This window comes from Mustela nivalis, assembly GCF_964662115.1.
Source record: "Mustela nivalis genome assembly, chromosome: 5".
Classification (NCBI taxonomy): Eukaryota; Metazoa; Chordata; class Mammalia; order Carnivora; family Mustelidae; genus Mustela; species Mustela nivalis.
The window spans coordinates 142083766-142108616 of NC_139024.1; the positions used below are offsets into that span (position 1 = coordinate 142083766).

Genomic DNA, 24851 nt, shown 5'->3' on the forward strand with positions numbered 1-24851 from the left:
GAGATGCATTTCCGCATGAAATGTCTGGAAGGATGGGACTGTGCCAGGAATGAAGGTGATGGCCAAAATAAACAGGAAGTTATCTGGATATGTTAGGAGAAGAAGCTGTAAAAATTGGACTAGTTTCGGTAAGCATAATTAGTTATCGATGGCTTCCTTTAATCCCTGGTCCCTTTCATCTGATGCGGACAGAGGCTGCCTAGAGGGAAATGAACAATTTTTTTTTTTAAGTGAGAGAAATTTTACTCATTATTTCAGAAAAGACCATTCTTAGATGATAAAGAATTCTAGGTACATGCATGAAAGATGGTTGTATAAACAGATATTTGGGTTGTTTGAATTCTATTTTGGGTCATATAGACAAGATGTGTCTGAATCGTGCTATAAAATCGGATTCCAGGAACAAGTAAGATTGACTCACCTAGTTCTGGAGAATTTCCCTGGTTCCATTCTAAGCATCATTTTCAGCGTTCTCAAAGATCCCCTCATTGAAACAGAAAACTTTCAGCTGGGGTGGGAAAAACAACTCTGGTCTTGTGTTCTAAGGTAATGATTGTGAAGACAAAGCCCAATGAAGACTGAATAACACCATGGAAATGAGAGGCTGTGACATTAAATGCAAAACACAGGATGCAAACTTGCGTATCCCCTGTGTTCTTTGTAAAAATCAAAACGTGAATGTCTATGGGCAAGTAGTCTATTTACTACCAGAGATGAAAACACTGTGTTTACAAACAGTCTGTAATATTATGTTATCTTTATAACGAAGACGTGTTGGGAACATAGGTATGTTGAATGTACCCACATCCACAGACACAAATAAAGATTCAAAGTCCTCAGTACTTGGAATCTCACACTAATGTGATCAGGGAAACAGGGAAATGAAAACTAGAGCACTCGATCAATACAGATTTGATTGTCTAGCATGTGCAGACAGGGCTGGGAGCTAAAAACAGATGAGGGATGTGTGAAACACACCACTCCCCCAAGTGTGGATGGCGGACGTTCACACCCACATGCAGCCAACCACCAAATAAAGTAAAACTGATCTATGCTATCTTTGATACATCATCTAAGTAGCATGGGCTCATGGAAGAGAGAATAGGGAAGTGTAAAAAGCCTTCAAAGGACAGGTGGTGATTGTGTCTTTTCCTTGACACATGGTGGGGGAGGGGCTTTTGTTCACTCTTCTCTCTCAGCCCTTCTTTGGGTTGGCCACGGCCATGAACTCTTACACATATTATCTCGTTTTATTTTCACGACTGACCTAGGAAGGCGATAAAATTATTTTAGCTTTTTACATAGGGGAAACCCCTTTGAAAGGGTAACCTTTTTTGAAAGGGTACATTTGTGATACCTCTCTCCTTGAGTTCTGGAACTTCCCACCCAGACTGAGACAGCTCCTCTCTCATACCTCTCCAGATACCCAGTTGGGGCGAGGGTGAAATCAGCTTGGCCTTTACAGTTATAGCCTTTACACAATTTTTGGGTAAGGACAGCTGTTTGGGGTTTTTTTGTGTTTTGGTTTTTTTTTAATTAGCCTTTATTCATGAAGTGTCCCGGTCACTTTGTGTAATAAGGTAGGTGGTGAAGTAAGTTTGCAAATGTGCCTTTTTAAAGGACCTCACCCAGCAGCAGGGAAAATTAAGCCTTGGAAAGAATTTGGCTCCAGAGCCAGTCATATGCCTTACTTTACAACATACTCAGCCAAGACAGGAAGGAGGGTGAGTATGTGTGGAAAAAGACAGGTTACGAGATTAATTTTTAAGCACTAAATATTTATTGACAGAATATCTCTCCAGGCAGTGTTCACATGCTTAGAACTGAAGCTTTAGAAATTGGCAGTGCTGTTTAAGCAAACAAAGCCAGTCAGTTGAATGCAATGATTAACAGGAAGTTGGGGAGCGGACACAGTTGCCAACCCTTGGCCGGGAGAAGAGGCTGGGGTAGAAGTCGTAGGGGGATGACTTGCAGAATGGTGAACTCAGCCCTTGGTGCTTTTACGGTAGTGATAGGTGGCTGTGTTAGAATCGGCATCTCCCTGAGGCAGCTTGTTTTTGTGTGGTAACAGGTTGCAGGTTGCAGGTCAACGGGAGCCGGAGCCAAGCAAATCCAAAGAAGCTACTTCAGAAATGTGTCAAAAAAAGGTGGAAATGAAACACAGCGGAGAATGAGAAGGGAAGGAAGACAGCGAAAGGACAAAACGGTCAACTGCAAGGGCACGGAGCAGCTGATCAGAGTCGCGTCTACCGAGAGGATGATTTATGGATTCTGGAGAAAATGTAAGTTAAATATATCTATACTCTGATCAGCTCTTGAAAAACATTTCCCTCCCTTTCTGGTCTTGAATGATGGTCTCTTGGAAGCATTGTCTTTTTACTGTGTCTCTTATCACTGCCCTGATTTTTGTATTTGTTTACAATAACGAATTATGGGAGGAGAAGCATTTTCTGAAGGCATCTCTGTCCAATGCTTCCCTGTTAGCACAAGTCTGTCACCAGATTTTTAAGGGGAAGGTTTTTTACCCAAGAGAGAATGCACTGAAAACTACCCTCAGCGAATCTAGCTGTTACGAGTACGTGGCTCAAAGTCACTATATAACAGAAACACTATCAGAAGAGGAAGCGGAGTTCCCTTTGGCTTATACGGTGACCATCCACAAAGACTTTGGCACTTTTGAGAGACTCTTCAGGGCAATTTACATGCCTCAAAATGTCTACTGTGTTCACATGGATGAGAAGGCAACAGATACATTTAAAGATTCAGTGAAGCGATTATTGAGCTGCTTCCCAAATGCTTTCCTGGCCTCCAAGATGGAGCCGGTTGTCTATGGGGGGGTCTCTAGGCTCCAGGCTGACCTGAACTGCCTCAAAGACCTCGCGTTGTCCGAGGTGCCCTGGAAGTACGCCATCAACACGTGTGGGCAAGACTTCCCCCTGAAGACCAACAAGGAGATCGTTCAGTATCTGAAAAGCTTTAAGGGGAAAAACATCACCCCGGGGGTGCTGCCCCCCGATCACGCCATTGGACGGACTAAATATGTCCACCAGGAGCTATTAAGTAAAAAAAATTCCTACATGCTTAAAACAAGAAAATTGAAAACTCCACCTCCTCACAACATGACCATTTACTTTGGTACTGCCTATGTGGCCCTCACAAGGGAATTTGCCAACTTTGTCCTCCAAGACCAGCGTGCGCTTGACTTGCTCTCCTGGTCCAAAGACACTTACAGCCCTGATGAGCATTTCTGGGTGACGCTCAATAGGATCCCAGGTATGTGTGTCTCTTAACTTCTGTTCTCATGGGCGAACATTGCATGGCCAAAACTGAATGAACTGCTTTAAAAACTAGTTTAAAAAAGTTAACATTTCAAAACTCTTTACAGTTTTAAATGTTAATTTAAAAAATCTTTGTAACAGTTCTGTTCACAGATGTCACTCATGTCCATTTACAGGTGAGGAAACTGAGGCATAGGGATTAGCAGGGCCGAGGTAGAGCTCAACCCTCTGACTCAATTTTGCTGACATGCCAAAATGCCTTTCGGGACCCACAGACCCAATTCAGATATGTGCTGCAGCCTTGAGACAGGGCAAAGGATTGAGGGAAAGCCGGCTGTGACAATGAAAGACTAAACCCAATTCTCCTTTAAGTGTGATGTCATGTACAATCAGGAATAAATATTAAAAAGTACATTTGAGGGGCTCCTGGGTGGCTCAGTGGGTTAAAACCTCTGCCTTCGGCTCTGGTCATGATCCCAGGGTCCTGGGATCGAGACTCTTCCTCCTCTCTCTGCCTGCCTCTCTGCCTACTTGTGATCTCTATCTGTCAAATAAACAAATAAAATCTTAAAAAAAAAAAAGTACATTTGAATGGCAGTTTGAACATTTTAATAATATGTTGGCTCCTGTCAAAGCTCCAATAGCTAAATACACTTGCTTTCAAAATGGGAGCAGTGTATAACTTTAAAACTTTTTATTTGCAAGTTCTTTTCCTGGAATTGAGTCATAAATTTAGAGCACCTTAAAGATTTCTAGAGCAGTGCCTTCTTTTTATTTATTTATTTATTTATTTATTTATAAATTTATTTGACAAAGAGAGAACACAAGTAGGCAGAGAGGCAGGCAGAGAGAGAGAGGGAGAAGCAGGCTCCCCGCTGAGCAGAGAGCCCGATGCGGGGCTCGATCCCAGGATCTTGAGATCATGACCGGAGCCGAAGGCAGAGGCCTAACCCACTGAGCCACCCAGACACCCCAGTGCCTTCATTTTATAGACAAAGAAACTTCCATGGGATCAACGTGATGGCCTCAAGCTGCCCAGCTAGTGAGTGATGATGCCAATGATACAAACCAGGTCTTCTAAGCCTCATGCTCTTTTGATTTCAGTTAGATTTCAGTCGTTACTAAATTAACTGCACCTTCCCTTTGACCCAAGTTCTAAACGATTTGAATGATCTCAAGTTGTTTATAGTGAACCGATACAGTCCTGCTAGTGAAATTCAAAAATAAAAATTCAGATTCACAGTTCAAGCAAGAAGTAACTTGAATCCATATGACCATAAGATTCATGGTTTCTCGAGATTAGCGGCTCAACCCTGGATGCATACTACATTCACCTGGAGCTTTTAAAAATACATAAGGCCAGGCCCCTTTTCCCACAGGGCCTGACTTCTGGGATGGACCTTTCTTAGGTATTTGTTCTGTCTGCAGGTGATTCTCAGGGACAGCCAGGGCTGTGAACCACTGCAGTTGCTTGCTTTAGAAGTTGTTATACAAAATTTCATAGACTTAGAGTGCTTTTTTTAAACCACAGGAAAATAACCTCTTATTAATTTTTAGGATTTATTTTTAAGTTAGGTATAATTGGCATATAACGTTGTATTATTTCCAAGTGTACATGCAACATGACCTGCTATCTATAGATATTGCAAAATGATCACCACCACAAATCTGATTAGAATTTAGCAACTTTATTTTTCTTGTGACAAGAATTTTTTGTATGTGTGACGAGAACATTTAAGAATGGCTTTCTTGAACGTAATAACAACAATAATAATAGTAATAATAAAGAACTGCTTTTTTAAGCAATTTTCAATATACTGTCAGAGAGGAAAAAATTTACCTCTTCTTTTTAATGTTCTTCTGGCTGGTCTAAGAATTCAATCGGCCTGAGACGAATTAACAGAAGGGAAAAAACCCAAAGTTTAAGTATGTGTGTGCAGAGAACCAATATTGAAAGTACAACCCAAAGCTGGATGGTAGCATCCAGCTTGTATACATTTTAGAAAAAGAGACATAAATCTGTGAGAAATTGACAGGACAAAGAAAACTTATGTTTGGGAGACTCAATTACTAAGAAATTCTAAAAAGGATTTGGGCAGGGGTAATGATTAAGTAAAAGTACCGAGGTTTGTTTCTACCTTCTTCTCAGCTCTGAATTTCCTACCTCTGGTGAGAAGAAGGTCCCTTAATCTCCTGATACAGGGAGGGTAGCTTTCATGTGGGAGGTCTAGTTCCTGCTTTCTGGAGACAAAGGATGGAGGGAGGGTCAGGATGTTGCTCTTAAGCAGCCTTTTTCTTTTCTTTTTTCTTAATTTAAATTTTACTTAATTAACATACAGTGCAATATTGGTTTCCGGAGTGGAAATCAGTGATTCATCACTTCTGTGCGACACACAGTGCTCATCACAACGAGTGCCCTACTTAATGCCCATCCCCCGCCCACCTTCCCTCCATCAACCCTCAGTTTGTTACCTATGGTTAAGAGTCTCTTATGCTGGGGGTGCCTGGGTGGCTCAGTGGGTTAAAGCCTCTTCTTTGGCTCAGGTCATGATCTCAGGGTCCTGGGATTGAGCCCCACATCTGGCTCTCTGCTCCTCGGGGAGCCTGCTTCTCCACCCCCTCTCTCTGCCTGCCTCTCTGCCTACTTGTGATCATTGTCTGTCAAATAAATAAATAAAATCTTAAAAAAAAAAAAAAGAGTCTCTTATGCCTTGCCTCCCTCTCTCTTTTTTCCTCCCTATCCTGTATTTTCCTCTGTTTTCCTTCCTAAACTCTACAGATAAGTGAGATCATATGATATTTGACTTTCTCTGACTTATTTTACTTAGCATAATACACTCTAGCTCCACCCACATTGTTGCAAGTGACAGGATTTCATTATTTTTGATGGCTGAGTAATATTCCATTATATATGCATATGAGATTTTTAATATATGCATATTGATGATATATACATATATGTATATATATATGTGTATGTATATATATGTTGTATATATATGTGTGTATATATATGTGTATATATATCTCACATCGTTATCCATTCATTAGTTGGTGGACATTTGAGCTCTCTCCATAGTTTGGTTATTGTTAATAAGGCTATTGTAAACATTGGGGCCATGTACCCCTTCAAGTCTGTATTTTTGTATTCTTTGAGTAATGTGCTGGCTCTTTCTTAAGTAACTTTAGTTCAAAATATGCCAAAGAGGCACATTTCTGGGGTGGGCTACCCTTAGCCCCCACAATATAATACAGTACTATTGACTATAGTCATATGTTGTACATTACATCTCTAGGACCTGTTTATTTTAAAACTGGAAGTTTGTAACTTTTGACCTTGACCTTGACCCATTTGCCCCCCTCCCCACCTCCCATCTCTGGAAACCATCAATTTATTCTCTGTATTGCGAGTGTTGTTTTTTTTTTTCCCCCCCAGATTCCACATATAAGTGAGATCATGCAGTATCTGTCTTTCTTTGTCTGACTTAATTTCACTTAGCATGATGTCTTCGAGGTCCATTCATGTGGTCACAAGCGGCAAGATGTCATTCTTTTTTATGCTCAGTAACATTCCATTGTATATATATATATATATCACACCTTCTTTATCCATTCATCCACTTATGGACACTTAGGTTGTTTCCATGTCTTGGCTATTGTAAATAGTGCTGCAGTGAACAAGGGGGCACTATAACTTTTTCATCTTATGTTTTTATTTTTTTTAGGTAAATACCCAGAAGTAGGATTATGGGATCATAGGGCAGTTCTAGTTTTAACTTTCTGAGGAACCTCCGTACTGTTTTCCAGAGTGGCTGCACCAATTTACATTCCCACAAACAGTGCAAGAGGGTTCCCTTTTTTCCACATTCTCACCAAGACTTGATATTTCTTGTCTTTTTGATAATAGTCATTCTAACAGATGTGAGGTGATATCGCATAGAAATCTATTTAAATTTGTGGTTTTCCAAAAGCTGGAAGGGATAAGGTTGTAGTGATAAAAGAAATCAGGTCTCAAGAAAGTTGGGGGGGGGGTAGTCATGACCATATAGTTGTTTCTATGGAATTACAATGTACAGAATGAGGGAGGAATAACCCCACTTCTGACATGTTGCTTGGATCAAGCATGATGGAGATTTTTTAGGTAGGAGCCCCAGACTTTAAGCAAAGACATTGACAATGCAGGTTCCAAAGATAGCAGTCAAAAAGGATAAAGGACCAAACCCCATTTTTTTTTCCTAGCAAGGACCAAGACAAACAAAAAGGTTATTCAATATGAAAAAGATTTGAAGGAGTGTCATTGTCTTCACATGATTGAAAGATTTGCTCATTTGGAAGAAGAATCTAGGGTCAGTGGTGGGAGATTTAAAAATCTGTCAATCTGGGATTAGAACGGGTAGCTTCCTCGGTGGTGGGCAAGCAAAAGGGATCTGTAGAAACAGAGAAGTGCAGAAAAGGCAGCTCACTTACCAGGTATTGGACAAGATGGCCTGTGATTCTCTTCCATCCTGAAAGTCCGTGATTCTAGAGGATGATTCTAGTCAGCTTGTTGAACAGAAACTTAAGGGTAACACCCTGACTTCTCAAGCTGGGTAATCTATTGGAAATGGACTTTTACATCTCTGGTTAGCAGTTACAGATCAGTGAAACAATGGAAAACTATTGTACTGCTCCAAAACTTAGAAGAGTGAGCCCTTGAAGGAGTTTCTATCTTATATGTATGAAGGTTCCTTTCTTTCTTTTCTTTTCTTTTTTTTTTTTTTTTTTTTTGTTTAAATTTTGTATTTATTTATTTGGTAGAGAGAGCACAAGCTGGGGGAGCAGCAGGCAGAAGGAGAGGGAGAAGAAGGGTTTCCTGCTGAGCCCTGATGCCAGGCTTGATCCCAGGACCCTGGGATTATGACCTGAGCCTAAGGCAGAGGCTTAACTGACTGAGCCATGCAAACGCCCCCTGAAGGATCCTTTTAGGAAGTCGGTGCCCCCTCACCCAGCAGCTGTCTCCTGCAGGAGCTGGGTGAGCCTGTATAGAGGGCTTGGTCATGAGGAGGGAAAGGAACTGAAACCTAAACATCTGTCTCGTCCAACTATCACTCCTGCTGTGTGGAAATCTGAGTCAGTTCTGTTTTGAGGGCACTTCTAGCTGATGTATTATTTGGCTGGTTTGTTATTTGGGACGTTTGAAGACTGTTCTAGTTGACTGCAGTGATTGGGGGTTTATTAAAAAATCTCCCAGACAAAATGGCCTCATGGGGCGCTAGAACAGCACCACTCAAAAGAAGCATAATGTGAGCCATATATGTAGTTTTGGATTTTCTAGCAGCCACATTAAAAGAAATAAAAACAAAACTGGGTGTTATACGCAACTGATAAATTACTGAACACTACATCTGAAACTAATGATATACTATATGCTGGCTCATTGAATTTAAATAAAAAATTTTTAAAAACATATAAAAATAAAAACAAAGAGGGGAAATTAATTTAAGTAATATATTGTATCTAGCCCAGTATACCCCTATCCCATTTGCATATGTGGCTGATGTCGCCGTCACAGGTAAGTGTGGGTAAATGGGCAGACGTCAGCGATGCCGTCCCAGCAGCGTGACGGAGTCTGTCACCTCTGCTGCTTTGGCTTTGCCTGCTTCCTTTTCCTTTTCTGAGATTCTTATCCTGCTTCAGAGCTTCCCTTGCTGGGGCTGCACGCTGACCCATGGCTCATGCCCTCTGTGGGTCCCCACTCCATAGCCAGATGCTGAGCTGTTCTGCAGACCACGGTTTCTCAGGGCGCCCCCTTCCAGTATGCGCAGAGTCTTGCTTTGGGTCACGTAGGAACTGCAGGACGAGTCCCTGTTCTCATGTCACATCACTGCATAGGGTGCTGCCGCCTGCTCTGTGCGTGGCTGCCCTTCATTTAGGTCTTGAGCTGTTCCAATCAGCTGTGGGTTAAAGCACAAAGGAAAACATCCACTCCTCACCCCATCCATGTCCATAATAAATGTCTTAAGAAGTGGCAGGTCCTCTGGAAGCCTTGAAAGTAAGAATTTGTGCACAGCATACACAAGGGGGAGGTGCCCATGAGGACAGAAGAATCACAGAAAAGAAGTTCACCTAGGGTCTTTTCTTTCTTAATTTAAGATTTTATTTCTTTGTTTGGGAGAGAGAGCGAGAGAGAGAGAGCAGGTGCACACGAGCAGAGGGAGGGGCAGAGAAAACAGGAGAAGCAGGCTCGCAGCTGAGCAAGGAGCTTGACTCTGACTGGGGCCCCATCCCAGGACCCTGAGATCACAACCTGAGCCAAAGTCAGATGCTTTACCTACTGAGCCAGGCAGGTGCCCCCACTTATGTTCTTCCTTTCTTTCTTTTTTTTTTTTTTTAAGATTTTATTTATTTACTTACTTGACAGAGATCACAAGTAGGCAGATTGACAGAGAAAGAGGAAGGGAAGCAGGCTTCCCGTTGAGCCGTGGGATCATGACCTGAGCCAAAGGCAGAGGCCCTAACCCACGGAGTCACCCAGATGCCCCCCCCCCCACTTATGTTCTTAAAGAGATTGCTCCCTCCCCAAATAAATAAAAATTCAAACAAATAAAGAGGTTTCCCAATAAACTTCACTACCTGTTGTGAAACTAGGGCTTCCTGACCTCCCTGCTTCCCCTTTGTGCCTCCAACATTGCCCCACTTTTCTCTACGCTCTCTCCTCCTACCTCTCTCCCTTCATCCAGTCTGCAACAAGATGGCGGCCTCTTAATCCTCTGACTCAGCTGGCTGTGATTTCCCATCATGGAAAAGCACCATCTGAGGTCCCCAGGTGCAAGTTCTTGTCCTCCCACTTTCCTTCTGAGTTGCTCCTCTTGTGTGCGTCTGGCTTTCAGGGCTCTGCCCGGGGTTAGGGTAACACCAGCGGCGGTTATATTCATTGAGTGTCCCTCGGGTTTAAAGATTTAATAACTGACCGATGATTTCTGTCTCACTTGCTCCAAAGGAATATTTGGAATATGATTCCGTGAGGGTTTATTTGAAATTCATATTAAAATCTGAATGAGTGAGAAAAAGAAACCTGACCACAGGTTTTGGTGGAGACGAGAGGAGAAAGGAATGCAAAGGTGCCTAAGGGGAAGGAGCAGAAGAAGGAAGAGAGCTGGACATAGTGGACCTGGAAGGGCGGACTCCCTGCATCCCATTTTTCTCTTCCCCTGGAGCCAGCCGACAGATCAGCCCCGATGGTCTTCTGTGTCGTCCATGAACCCCTGTGCCCTTGATGGGGGAGGCCTGCTGCGGACGAGGCCACACTAGCGTGAGTCTACCATTACTGGCAATTGGCTAATCTCTTTAATTGCCATGTTTGTAGAAATGCGAAGCAGAGGTGCCAAGCTCTTGAGAGAAGCAACTATAGGAGTCAAAGATCAGTAGATCTGAATCATGAGGGTCCTGGGAACCCATGCTTGTGGCCCCAGTGATTTGGCTGGGATCTTGCTATGCCCAGAGGGAATTCATGTTCATGTTCCTCAAACACCTTATGCTTCCAAGAGCCCCTGGGTGTATGGACAGACTTGCAGTGGGGGAGTGGTGTAAGTCGTACTATTAGCTTGAACAGTATCTTTTTCTGTCTGCTAGAAAATAACAGTTTTTAAACTTACAGGAAAGGGAATCTATGAGTGGGGCCCCCATGAGTTCTTTTCAAGGAAATATGGTCTCTTGAGAAGGTGATAAATGGTGTGACACACTTCATCTTTATGCAGCTAGATTAGCAAGGAAATAGTGGGATTAGTTTTGTTTCTCTGGAAAAAATGGGGGCAGGGCAGGGCAGGGGGGAAGTGGTTTGTAACTTTGAATGATCTTATCTGTGCTATACTTTTGTCTGCTTTCCTCTGGTCACTGAATTTGTTCTTGGAGCTTTCTGTGGCTCATACTTTATCCTTACTTTCTTCTTTATCCTTCCTCCCTAAGACTCTTCTTTCCTGGTTCTTTTCCTGGTCCTTTTCATCAAGAGGATGACCTGTGTTATCTTGACAGTTATACCCTCGTAAGACTGAGGTCACCTAGAAGTTCAGTGTCTTTTATGGTTTAAGTTTTGGAATGACATGCTTACTTGCTTAGGATGACTCAGCAGAGCCAAGGACCACTAGAGATCTTGACACTTTTTTGAGTCTTTAAACTCAAGATAATGATAATTTCTGCAAATCAGAAATTGCCCTAAGATGCCGTTTAGTTAATTTATATGCATTTTACATATCCACATATATTACTACCAAAAAGGGTTTGCATCATTAGTGCCGACATATATGAACAAACTTGCTTTGTTAATTAGAGCATATTCCTGATTTCTGAGGAACAATGGGAGACGTGACCCTAGATTAATTAAATTAAGATATTAATATTTATATTTAATTAACCTAATGAAGATATTATTAATAATTAATATTCAGAGACAACATTTCTTCCTGTGGTGAGAGGGAGCAAGATACAAAGTAGATTGAAGAGAAAGACAAAGGAAGTGGTAGACCTAACTGAACTAGAGTCAGTGATCAATTAGAATGCTTTTAGACTCAGTGGTCTGTGGAGTGAGTGTGTTGAATATAAATGATCTAAATATCTGTTTACTCTGGAGTCAGTGGGTGCCCTCCATCTGCTGGTGCGATTTGAAAGCAGACTGTCTTGGCTTTGCCACCTACACTTAATAACTTTGGGCAAGGTGCCTAATTTCTCTGAGACTGATTCTTTGTCTTTTCTTGAAGATAACGTATCTCTTGTGGGCCTGTTGGAAGGATCTGGTATGTTGTAGGCATTCAATGTCCAGAAAGAGGGGAACAGACCAACTTCCTTGATGTTGATTTTTGAGGTTTTGGTGTTACTATTCTAGAATTTCCATGTGTGACTAGAAGAACTCATGCCCATTTGGTTATGAAGGTGTAGGGAAAATATTTCGCTAGAAATGGGTATGGGGCCCACGAGGTTACCCCTAGCAGTAGCTTTTCGTGGCCATGTCACATGGGTAGAGCCTTAAGTGGTTGGTTTCTCTTTCCTGTTATTAGGAAGTAGTGTTCTGTGACTAGTTGAAAGCCTCCCACTCTGCCAAGCTTCTGTTGCTCTAGATTGGCCCAAAGACAAATAGTCTCCCTACCCTTGCTGGCTGTCCCCTTGTTCTGGAATGTTCTTTACTCACATTGCCCATTCTGGACATTTGTTAAGATCCAGCTGAAATGTCACCTCCTCAGGCGAAGACTGGAGAAGACTACTCCTTTCCTCTTCCACAGAAGCAGCCGGCTTTCTTCCTTTCCTTCCTTTCTTTCTTCTCTCCTAAATTAACAACTTTGCTGAGGTATAATTTACGTACCTCAAAAGTGAAGCATGTGATTCAGGTGTCTAGTTCACACACCATACAACACCAAATTCACCCATTCTGAACGTACAATTCATTGATTTTTAGTATGTCTGTAGAGTTGTGCAACTATGACCCCCATCTAATTTAGAATATTTTTTTAAGATTACTTATTTATTAATTTGACAGCACACGCACGAGAGAGAGAGAGTGAGAGAGCACACGCGTGCACACACGTGCACACACACAAGCAGGGGGAGGGGCAGAGGGAGAAGCAGACTCCCCACTGAGCAGGGAACCCAATGTGGGGCTCATTCCCTGAAGACAAACACTTAACTAACTGAGCCACCCAGGTGCCGACAAATTTAGGATATGTTTATCACCTCCAAAAGAAACCTCCTGTCCTTTACAGCCACTTTTTATTTCCACACCCAAACCTCACCTTCCTATCTGTATCGATATGCCTTTTCTGGACATTATATATAAATCAAATTATATATATATTTTCACATCTGGTGATTTTGCTTTGTGTGATATTCTTGCGGATTATTCACATTCTAGCATGAATCAGTACTTCACTCCTTTACATGGCCGACCTCCTCTTCCATCGAATAGCTGTTAACATCTTGTTTATTGATCCGTTGATAGACTTCTGGGTTATTTCTGCTTTTTGGCCATTAAAAATGCTCCTGTGAACATTCCTGAGCAAGTCTTTGTATAGACACATGTTCTCTTTTCTCCTGGGGGAGATCCCAGAAGTGAAATCGCTGGTCCATGTGGTAACTCCATGTTTCACATTTTGAAGATCTGCCCAGCTGGTTTCCAAAGCAGGTGCTACATTGTACATTCCCACCAGCCTTCTGTGAGGGTCCCATTACTCCTCATCCTCCCCAAGCCTTGTTACTGCCTTCTGTTTTATTTACACCATGGTAGCGGCTGTAAAATTATAGCTGTGCTTTAGATTTGCATTTCTCTAATGAACAATGATGTTACCATCTTTTCACATACTTGCTAGCTTTGGTATTTTCTTCTTCCGAGAGGACAAACTGCCTATTTTACCCTGTTTCTTTGAACCTTAGTATTCTTGCAACCCTGTTTATAGATGAGTTTATAGATGAGAACACCGAGGTATGGAGAATTTGGAGTACTTACCCAAGGACACCCAGTTCATAGGCACCCCAGTCAAGATGATTAAATTTCTTTTGAACGTGGAGTGGATTGAGAGATGAGATTGTCTAACACTGAATTAAGAACCCACTGCATGGCCCAAATGTTAAGGTTTTTGCCTCTTGAATCCTCTGACTAAGCAACTGGCTAAGACTTATTTAAAAAATAAATAAGATGGGGCATCTGGCTGGCTCAGTCGCTGTAGCACGCGACTCTTGATCTCTGTCTGGGTGGTGAGTTCCAGCCCCATGTTGGGTGTAGAGATTGCTTAAGTAAATAAGCTTTAAAGAAAATCTTTTAAAAATAAATAAAGCAGCCCACGTAAACAAGACGCAATTACTGTGACAGAACCATTTTTCTCTGGGTTTATGCAAACCATGATTCCTCCTCTTTTTAAGAAGCAAATGGCTCCGGTTCCCTCCTTTCCGATAAAATAAAATAAAAAATATTTTAGCCCTCATCCTTATTGTCCCTGTTCTTTATAAGGAAGGGTTTGTGCTGGAGTCCTCGTTGGTGTTTCTGCAGCTTTTACTTTTTGTTCCTTCCCTTTCTCGAGAGGTGCCCCATGGCTGTGGTCTCCATTTTGGGGGGCTATGCACTGGTCTGTGCTAGCTGCATTAGGACAGCTGAGCCTTCAGGAGGGAGGCTGTTTCAGTGCACCTCAGTGTGCTGCTCCAAATGCTAAGTCTTGGGTTACTGAGCTTGAGAAATTCAGGGCAGTGTCTCACAGGGTTTCGCAACCATTTCTTTCTTTCTTTTTTTTTTCACCTCAGAGGATTCATAAATGTGTCTCCGTAGTTTTCTCCTTATTAGGAATGAAGTGAGCCTCAAATTCCTATAATCTCCTCATTCCTGACTAACGTCCTTCGAGCCTTGGTGAAAAATCATAACAATTTTTACAGAAGGTAAAGTCACCCTGGTAGAATTTTCCACTCGAGTGCCGAGCCGTGCACAGCTGTTTTTAGCTGCTCTGGCAACCTCCTAGGGCCCAACCCTGCTCTGTGAGACTCCAGTGTCTTCAGTCCCATGAATCAGGCAAAAAAGCGAGGCAAAGGATGGGATTTAAGGCTCTCCTTGTTTTCTACTCTGAAGCCATAAAAGGGAAGTTTAGGACAGGAGGGGAAATGAAATCAAGGACACGGCAGGACTGGGCAGGAACAGACGGACAATGATAGGTCACCATGCATAAAATGTGTGTCCTAAGAGTGGAGACCTTGACTTGGTCTGAAGGTCACAGGGCCCAGCACAGCCGAATGTGTAAGTACAGCTAGAAGCAGCTCGGTCTTTTTCCAATGCGGGTGCAGTGCTTTTAGCTTGTTCCTGAACTTTCTCCCCTTAGAGCAGCCTCTTCCTTGTTGTGCTCAGTGCTCACTGCTGAGCTTTCCCAGCGGCGTCTGTGTGTGCCGACCGGCTGGCAGGCGGAAGATCAGTCGGTGTTCTGGACCGTACGCCTCTGGCTTAAAGAGCTTTGTCTGTATATATTGGTTGTTGCTCATATTTTTTACAAGTACCAGACGAATGATTGTTTTCAGTAGATGTCACAGGGTAAAAAACAGTGGGAAAGTATTCCCTTAATATACCATCCCACGTGAGACCCTAGATTTCAGAATCTCAGGGAGCCAACTTTCCATTTGCTGTAAAATGCCAGGAAGAGCTGAATCTGGTAACAAGGCACAGATCTTGAGGCAGCATCATTGTCCTGTGTTCGTTCTATAAAATGGGGGATATTTCCACATTCTAGACGGCCCCAACATTGGCAGTTTTGTGGATGTCGATAATGTACCTTTTCTCAAAGATGGAATACTCCAGAACAAATGCTTTCTCCACTTAACCCTGATGCTTCATGGATTGAGTCATTTAAGCCTCACAGAAATCCTCTGACTGAAGGGCACCCGGGTGGTGCAGTCAGTTAAGCATCTGACTCTTGGTTTTGGCTCAGGTCATGATCACAGGGTCCTGGAATGGAGCCTCGCGTCAGGGCCCCGCACTCAGCGGAGTCCGCTTGGGATTCTCTGCCCCTCCCCCCACTCTTGCGTGTTTCTCTCTCTCTTTATTAACATATAATGTATTATTTGCTTCAGGGGTACAGGTCTGTGAATCATCAGTCTTACACAGTTCACATCACCCACCATAGCACATACCCTCCCCAATGTCCATGACCCAGCCACCCTAACCCTACCCCTCAACCCCCAGCAACCCTCAGTTTTTCTCTCTCTCTTAAATAACTAAATCTTTTTTTAAAAAAAGGTAAACCTCTGAAGGGGGTAGATATTATCACCTTCAATTTGCAGGTGCAGAAACTGAGACTCCGGAAGGTAAAATGACTTAATTTCTAGGTTTGGGGATGCCTTGGGTGGCTCAGTCAGGGAAGCATCTGCCTTTGGCTCCAGATATGATCCCAGGGTCCTGGGATGGAGCCCTGCATGGGGCTCCCTGCTCAGCCGGAAGCCTGCTTCTCCCTCTCCCACTCCCCCTGTTTGTGTTCCCTCTCTCACTGTCAAATAAATAAATAAAGTCTATAAGAAAACCCCTAAAACTCTAGGTTTGCGTGATCTCTGCTTCATTGTCTGTCTAATCCTCCAGGCTGCCCTGCAGAAGTTCCCAGAGCTTAAGCAGTGCATATAATGGAAACATGACTCTGGGGAAAAAAAAGAGAGAGAGAGAGAGAAACCCCAAAACAGACTCTTAACTCCTCTTAACTCTAGAGAGCAAACTGATGGTTCCCAGGGGGGCGGGGGATGGGTGGAATGGGTGAAGGGGATAAAGTGGGCACTGGTCCTGATGAGCCCTGAGTAACAGATGGAATTGTTGTATCGCTACATTGTGTCCCTGAAGCTAATACAACACTGGACATGAACTATACTGCAATTAAAATTTAAAACGTTAAAATTTTTTAAAAAAGAAGAAAACATGACTCTGATCTCAGTGAGTTTTTTTTTTTTAAGATTTTATTCATTTATTTGACAGAGAGAGATCACAAGTAGGCAGAGAGGCAGACAGAGAGAGAGGAGGAAGCAGGCTACCTGCGGAGCAGAGAGCCCCATGCGGGGCTTGATCCCAGGACCCTGGGATCATGACCTGAGCCGAAGGCAGAGGCTTTAAGCCACTGAGCCACCCAGGCGCCCCTCTCAGTGAGTTTTTAACCTTTTATTTTTAAACTCATTTCAAAATTGTTATACTTACAAGAATAGCATAGAGCTCTACCCTTCATGCGCACATCCCCCCACCCATAACATGTGACCACATTTGCCTTCGCCTTATCTTAGTCTCCCTTTCTCTTTTATAAAATTTTCCTACGCCATTTGTCAATTCCTCCTTGCTGGTTCAAACAGGCTTCCTAACCACAGAGATACTTTCCTATACAACTAGCACCACCATCGAAAGACACATTACTGCCCACAGACCCTATTCCAGTCTTACTCATTGTACTAAAAACTTCTTCGTAAATTAGGATCTGCTTAACGATCTCAAGCTGCACTCAGCCACCATCCCTCTTTCATCCCCTTGATTTGGAACCACCTCTCAGCCTGTCTGTGTCCTCCAAGCTCTTATCATTGTCGAAGAGTACCGTGTGAGTGTTTCCTTGTGATTAGATTCAAGTTCTGCGTTCTGGGCAAAGATACCAGAGATAAGATGCCCCCCGCGGGGAACCCTGCACGGTGTATTTCTTCTAGCAGCGGTGACATTCACTTTTGTCCCTGGGGTCAGGTCGTCCCTGCCAATTGCTCCACTGTAAAGCTAATCAGTACAATTTTATATTCATTACTAAGTCATTAATGAGTATTTTGTGTGGAGACAGTTTGAGGCTTTTTAGATATACTGTTCTGCATCAAATGGTCACTCCCGGGTTCTACTGTCCACCGATGGTTCTTGTCTGGCTCAGTTATTACCATGTGGTTGCCAAATTGTGATTTTTTTCCAACTCCCTCCTTTTATGTTTATTAGTTGACAATCATCTATAAGGCTGAGCCTTCTCTTCTTCCCATGTGTTTGTTTATTTATACCCCTGTGGACACAGATTTTCATTTTACTCAATAAAGGGTTACAATCCATTACAATTTTTACTGATTTTGCTGCTGAAATTGCCTCAGACTCAGCCAGTGGGGCCCCCTTCACGGTGGCTCTGAAATCCCTTCAACGGCCCCCATTCTTCTTTGAGCACGGCCTTGCTTGTACTTAACCCGCCTCCTAGCTAGGAATCAGCCATTTTCTTCAAGGAACCTTGGTTCCATTTCATGGAGAATGATATTTAGAAACCAAGGCCTGGGCACTCAAGGGCGTTATTACTTCTATGCCTTCTTGGGGATTAGATCTAGAAAAATATATATACATATGTGTACACATAATGTCTGTATGTACCCATGACACACACACACACAGTCCAAGTCACTCGCACATTCACACACATGCCCATCTATATCTTAGCTTTTCAAATAGATACTAAAACCACAAGTGCACACTGATATCTCCATCAACACAGGGTTGATTCCCTCCACTTCTTTCCCTAGTAGTGAGGGACCCAGCCCCCGCTCACTTCCCTGGATTCACTTACGTGCTTGCCTCCACTCTGTGAATCCAGTCCTTCCCCTTCACCATGCTCAGCTGAAATCCTGCTCCCAGGATCCACTGTCCACGAGCTGTAGCTTTGGCTCCCGGGAAGAGAGACGGAGTTCCGAATGAATTTTGAGATTGTCATAAATGTATTTGTATTGGAAGACAGGTAAATATGTAAATGTATAAAATACAAAGTTAGACTCCAGCTCTACCTGACTTCATGAACTTGGGTGATCTGTTGGGCCCCTCTGATCCTACTTGCTCATCTGTAAAATGGGGATAATAGGTTTTACTTTACAGTGTTGCGGTGAGCATTAACAATGTCCTGCCTGAACTAGTGACCCAATACTTGGTACCTGATAAGTATTATCTCAATGTTATCTTTTATTACTGGTGAATGAGTCAGAGCCTCAGCAGGAAACAGAGTGCTTAAACTAGGCTAATCAAGGGGCACCTGGGTGGCTCCGTGGCTTAAGCCTCTGCCTTTGGCTCAGGTCATGATCTCAGGGTCCTGGGATGGAGCCCCGCATCCAGTTTTCCACTCAGAGGGAAGCCTACTTCCCCCCATCCCTGCCTGACTCTCTGCCTACTTGTGATCTCTGTCAAATAAATAAATAAGATTTTTTTAAAAAAAATTAGGCTAATCAAGGGGCGCCTGGGTGACTCAGTGGGTTGAGCCTCGGACTCTTGGTTTTGGCTCAGGTCATGATCTTAGGTCATGAGACTGAACCCTCATTGGGCTCCATGCTCAGCACAGAGTCTACTTAAGACTCTCTCTCCCTCTTCCTCTGCCCCTCCCCATCCCATGCATGCATATGTTCTCTCACGCTCTCTCTCTCAAATAAATAAATAAATTTTTTTAAATAGGCTAATCAAGAAAGATTTACCAAGAGGACTGTTTTGGAAGGTGTGGGTAGAGTGGAGGGAAACCTTTATTAAAGAGTATGGTAATACCCAGGGCCGGTAATAGTGGAACTATTATTACCATTTTGAGACCTGAAAGAAGGAGTGGTTGGCCCTTCTCAAAGGGCCCCTATGAGAACAACTTCGGTCAAAGGAGGCAGCTCTTGTGATGTGACTGACAAGAAAGGAGCTGCCTCCTTTGACCGAAGCAAACACCTTGAGCCTTCTCTTGTGCCCTCACTGGCAAACCCAACCAGAGTCAGAGCTGCCTGATACACTCCCTATAAGTCAGCCCTCCTGAAGGGTGGAGACCAGAGGGAGGGGTCTAAAAGGGCCAGACAAAGGGATGCCTGGCTAGCTCAGTGAGTAGAGCACCTGACTCTTGATCTCAGGCCTGTGAGTTTAAGCTCCATCTTGGGCATAAGGATCACTTAAAATTAAAATCTTTATTTATTTATTTTTAAATTACTATTATTATTTTTTAAGTAGGCTCCATGACCAGTGTGGAGTCCAATGCAAAGCTCGAACTCACAACCCCAAGGTCAAGACCAGAGCTGAGATCAAGAGCCAGACATCCAGTCAACCGAGCCACCCAGGCACCCCAAAAATAAAATCTTTAAAAAATATATATAAAGGCCAAATGGAAGCTATTCAGCTCCATTTTTCAACGTTGGGGGCAGGGGTAATGTTTTGGTCACACTGGTCACTGATTCTGATGGAATTCTTACAGTAGTGTATCAAACCCCCTTCAAATATATCAGTCATGAGGATGGCCTCAGACCTAGTCTTCCTGAAAATCAATGCTTAACAAAAAAAGAACCTTAGCAGAAATCACCAGGACAGCAAGTATCTGTGGATGGGGAAGGACTGGGAATCCAGGAAGCACGAGGCAAGGTCTGTGCCCCTGGCGTCCCCAAGTCAGATCAGAACAGAGGAATAAGTACTTTGGGCGTGGGGAATTGTTCTCTGCAGAAAGAGAAGAGCGAGAGGAAGGGTGCACGGGGCTTCTGGTACTCCAGATGACTACCAAGCACCTGGTAATGAGTTCAAGAGCCCGACCTCAGGAACCTAGTTCAGCCTGTACCAGGAATTCCCTAGATCCTTTCTGCTTGTGACCATTCAGAACATACAGAACTGTGGCCACCTGAAGAGGGAAGGGAGAGGTGGAAATCAAGGGATTTCCATGCAAGGGATTGATTTGGAAATCAATCATAATCTGAGCCATCAGGAAAAGATTTGTCCTGACAATTTTTCTGAGCTGTAGAAAAAAAAAAAAGAAGCTGGAAGGAAAGGAAAAGAAATTTCATAGTGTTTCTGTCTTAGGTGCTTTCTGAACACCGATGACTGATTGAACTTGACACAGAAAAAAGAAATGCTGGAGAGAAGGAATGCCTGTGTCTCATTGGAAGTGAAGCCAGACCCCCTTTCCTTCTCATGGTCTCCCCATGGAGCCCATCTGGGTTCTGTGCCATTCCTGGGCCTGCCTGATGGGGCCCAGGATGGCACGATGACTCCCATTCCAGTCCTAGGTCATGCTGAGTGACCCTGGGCTGGGAGGTCCCGGAGTCTCAATGCCGCATTGAACAGACAGGGGTGATCGCCCCGGATGCCAGCTATCAGCTTTGTCATTCACACCTGCTGCTTGCCCATGTGGCACCTTCTCCAACCACATCAGCTCCTGGTGACAAGTGCCATAAGGGCAGGCACTCAGATCTGTGCTGATGAGCACAGAGGGTTTTTGAATGTTTGACCTCCTGTTCTGTTTTCTCTTGACTCCTTTTCTTCTGGACATTACTCACTGGCAGGCAAGAGAGGTGGCCGGTTGGGTCGTGGCCCAAGGTGGCTTGGTTTCAGGAACCAGACTGGAGTCTTTCTTAGCAGTCTGATGGTTTGAGGAAGAAGTGAGTGCACTCTTGAATGTGTCTGCAGAGTATTTGATCACTCTGGATAAAATCCCATAAATATTAGTCATTCCAGGACGCCTGATCTTTACTTACCTAGAAAACTCACCTCGCAGAGTTTTCCCAGGAGAAGGACCATGACTCATTTCATTCATTCATTCTTCGTTCATTCATTCATTCATTTGTTTTTGGTGAAGAATTGCATAACATGGGAAAATGCACAGATCAAGAATGTTCACCCACTGAACATACCCAAATAACAACCATCAAGACAAAGAACATGACCCGTCTCCCCATCATTACCCCAATGTCTAAGACCATAATGTCTTATTTATGTCTAATTTATTTATGTGTAATTTATGTCTAATTCATGTCTAAGACCATAAATTACTTTTACCTGTTTTTGTCCTTTAAAATACATGGAAATAAACAGCATGTACTCTTTTACTGTCTGGCTTTTTTTTGCTCAGTGTTATATCTGTAAGATTCGCTTTTTGTGTCGCAAGCAGTTACATTTTTTCATTCCCATCATGGTGTAGAGAGAAGGAGGTGTGGGAGGTGAGGAGGGATGATTTCCCCTCCCCCCCCACCCCTACCAGGAAGATTTAGAGATATCTGAAAATACTTTTGGTAGTCACAATTCACAGTTGGGAGCAAGGGATGCTGCCGGCATGGCACTTAGTGGGTCGAGGCCAGAGAGGCTGCTGGACATCCGACAATGCACAGGGCAGCCCTCACAATAGGCATATTCAACCCCAAATGCCAGTAATGCCAAGGTTGAGGAAAGCTGATGGGCATTTGGGTGTGTTGTGAATATGGCAGCAGTGAATACTGAGCTCTATGTCCTTTGATAAACATGGATGCCTTTCTGTTGAGTAAATCCCCGGGAATGGCATTACTAGGTCAGGGTACCTGCCTGTGTTCACCCTTGGGAGACTCCGCATGGTTCCCAGAGTTGTGTCCCTTCACACTTTGACCAGCTACACATGAGGTTCAGGTCGTCCCACATCTGCCCCCAATAATTGTGTATTTTCTGCTTCTTTCTCTCTTTTTTGACGTTGTTTTTTTATTTTTATTTATTTTTAAAAAGATTTTATTTACTTATTTTAGAGAGAGAGAGAGAGCCTGAGAACAGGGAGAAGAGCGAGGGGGAGAGGGACAAGCAGACTCCATGCTAAGCGTAGAACCAGACGTAGGGTAGGATTTTGTGACCTGAGAATGCGACTTGAACCTTGTACTATAAGCAGGAGTCTGATGCTTAATCGACTGTCTTTTTTTAAAACATTTATTTATTTATTTATTTATTTTTAAAAATAAACTTATAATGTATTTTTATCCCCAGGGGTATAAGTCTGTGAATCGCCAGGTTTACACATTTCACAGCACTCATCATAGCACATACCCTCCCCAATGTCCGTAACCCCACCACCCTCTCCCGTCCCCTCTCCCTCCAGCAACCCTCAGTCTGTTTTTTGAGATTGAGTCTTTTATGGTTTGTCTCCCTCCCAATCCCATCTTCGTTCATTTTTTCTTCTCCACCCCTAACCCCCCAAAATTGCATCTCCACTTCCTCATATCAGGGAGATCATATGATAGCTGTCTTCTCCGATTGACTTATTTCGCTAAGCATAATACCCTCTAGTTCCATCCACGTCGTCACAAATGGCAAGATTTCATTTCTTTTGATGGCTGCATAGTATTTCATTGTGTATATATACCACATCTTCTTTATCCATTCATCTATTGATGGACATCTAGGTTCTTTCCATAGTTTGGCTATTGTGGACATTGCTGCTATAAACATTTGGGTGCACGTGCCCCTTCGGAGTACCACGTTTGTATCTTTAGGATATACACCCAGTAGTGCAATTGCTGGGTCATAGGGTAGCTCTATTTTCAGTTTTTTGAGGAACCTCCACACTGTTTTCCATCAACAGTGTAGGAGTTGCACCATCTTGCATTCCCACCAACAGTGTAGGAAGGTTCCCCTCTCTCCACATCCTCACCAGCATCTGTCATTTCTTGACTTGTTAATTTTAGCCATTCTGACTGGTGTGAGGTGGTATCTCATTGTGGTTTTGATTTGTATTTCCCTGATGCCGAGTGATGTGGAGCAATTTTTCATGTGTCTGTTGGCCATCTGGATGTCCTCTTTGCAGAAATGTCTGTTCGTGTCCTCTGCCCATTTCTTTTTTTTTTTTTTTTAAAGATTTTATTTATTTATTTGACAGAGAGAAATTACAAGTACACTGAGAGGCAGGCAGAGAGAGAGAGAAGGAAGCAGGCTCCCTGCTGAGCAGAGAGCCCGATGTGGGGCTCGATCCCAGGACCCTGAGATCACGACCTGAGCCGAAGGCAGCGGCTTAACCCACTGAGCCACCCAGGCGCCCCCCTCTGCCCATTTCTTGATTGGAGGATTTGTTCTTTGGGTATTGAGTTTGCTAAGCTCTTTATAGATTTTGGAAACTAGCCCTTTATCTGATATGTCCTTTGCAAATATCTTCTCCCATTCTGTCAGTTGTCTTTTAGTTTTGTTAACTGTTTCCTTTGCTTTGCAAAAGCTTTTGATCTTGATGAAATCCCAATAGTTCACTTTTGCTCTTGCTTCTGTTGTCTTTGGTGATGTTCCTAGGAAGAATTTGCTATGTTTAAGGTCAAAGAGGTTGCTGCCTGTGTTCTCCTCAAGGATTTTGATGGATTCCTTTCTCACACTGAGGTCCTTCATCCATTTTGAGTCTATTTTTGTGTGTGGTATAAGGAAATAGTCCAATTTCATTTTTCTGCATGTGACTGTCCAATTTTCCCAGCACCATTTATTGAAGAGACTATCTTTTTTCCATTGGACATTCCTTCCTGCTTTGTCAAAGATTAGTTGACCATAGAGTTGAGGGTTTATTTCTGGGCTCTCTATTTTGTTCCATTGATCTATGTGTCTGTTTTTGTGCCAGTACCATACTGTCTTGATGATGTCAGCTTTGCAATAGAGCCTGAAGTCTGGAATTGTGATGCCACCAACTTTGGCTTTCTTTTTCAATTCTTTGGCTATTCGAGGTCTTTTCTGGTTCCATATAAATTTTAGGATTGTTTGTTCTATTTCTTGAAAAAAAATGGATGGGATTTTGATAGGGATTGCCTTAAATGTGTAGATTGCTTTAGGTAGCATAGACATTTTCACAATATTTGTTCTTCCAATCCATGAGCATGGAACATTTTTCCATTTCTTTGTGTCTTCCTCAATATCTTTCATGATTAGTTTATAGTTTTCTGAGTATAGATTCTTTGCCTCTTTGGTTAGGTTTATTCCTATGTATCTTGTGGTTTTGGGTGCAATTATAAATGGGACTGACTCCTTAATTTCTCTTTCTTCTGTCTTGTTGTTGGTGTAAAGAAAGGCAACTGATTTCTGTGCATTGACTTTGTATCCTGACACTTCACTGAATTCCTGAACAAGTTCTAGCAGTTTTGGAGTGGAGCCTTTTGGGTTTTCCACATATAGTATCATATCATCTGCAAAGAGTGATAGTTTGACTTCTTCTTTGCCGATTTGGATGTCTTTAATTTCTTTTTGTTGTCTGATTGCTGAGGCTAGGACTTCTAGTACTATGTTGAATAGCAGTGGTGATAACGGACATCCTTGCTGTGTTCCTGACCTTAGCGGAAAAGCTTTTAGTTTTTCTCCATTGAGAATGATATTTGCGGTGGGTTTTTCATAGATGGCTTTGATAATATTGA

At 43.0% G+C, this 24851-nt stretch overlaps 1 protein-coding gene across 4 annotated transcripts in view; it reads left to right on the forward strand.

Moving 5' to 3' along the window:
• Positions 1 to 1823: 1823 nt before the first annotated feature.
• LOC309864552 (N-acetyllactosaminide beta-1,6-N-acetylglucosaminyl-transferase) overlaps positions 1824 to 24851 on the forward strand; it is a 56100-nt gene continuing 33072 nt past the window's right edge. The window contains exons 1-3 of one of the 4 annotated variants that reach the window (XR_014311605.1): positions 1827 to 3273; positions 10258 to 10569; positions 20542 to 21566. Coding sequence is in view for 3 of the 4 variants with exons in the window: in XM_082730178.1 (XP_082586304.1) it covers positions 2349 to 3273; positions 20542 to 20552 (936 nt within the window). In the remaining variant the exon portion in view is untranslated. Of the gene's footprint in view, positions 3274 to 10257; positions 10570 to 20541; positions 21567 to 24851 lie in introns of those variants that run through there. The other 3 variants (XM_082730178.1, XM_082730176.1, XM_082730177.1) reach the window with 3 other exon arrangements.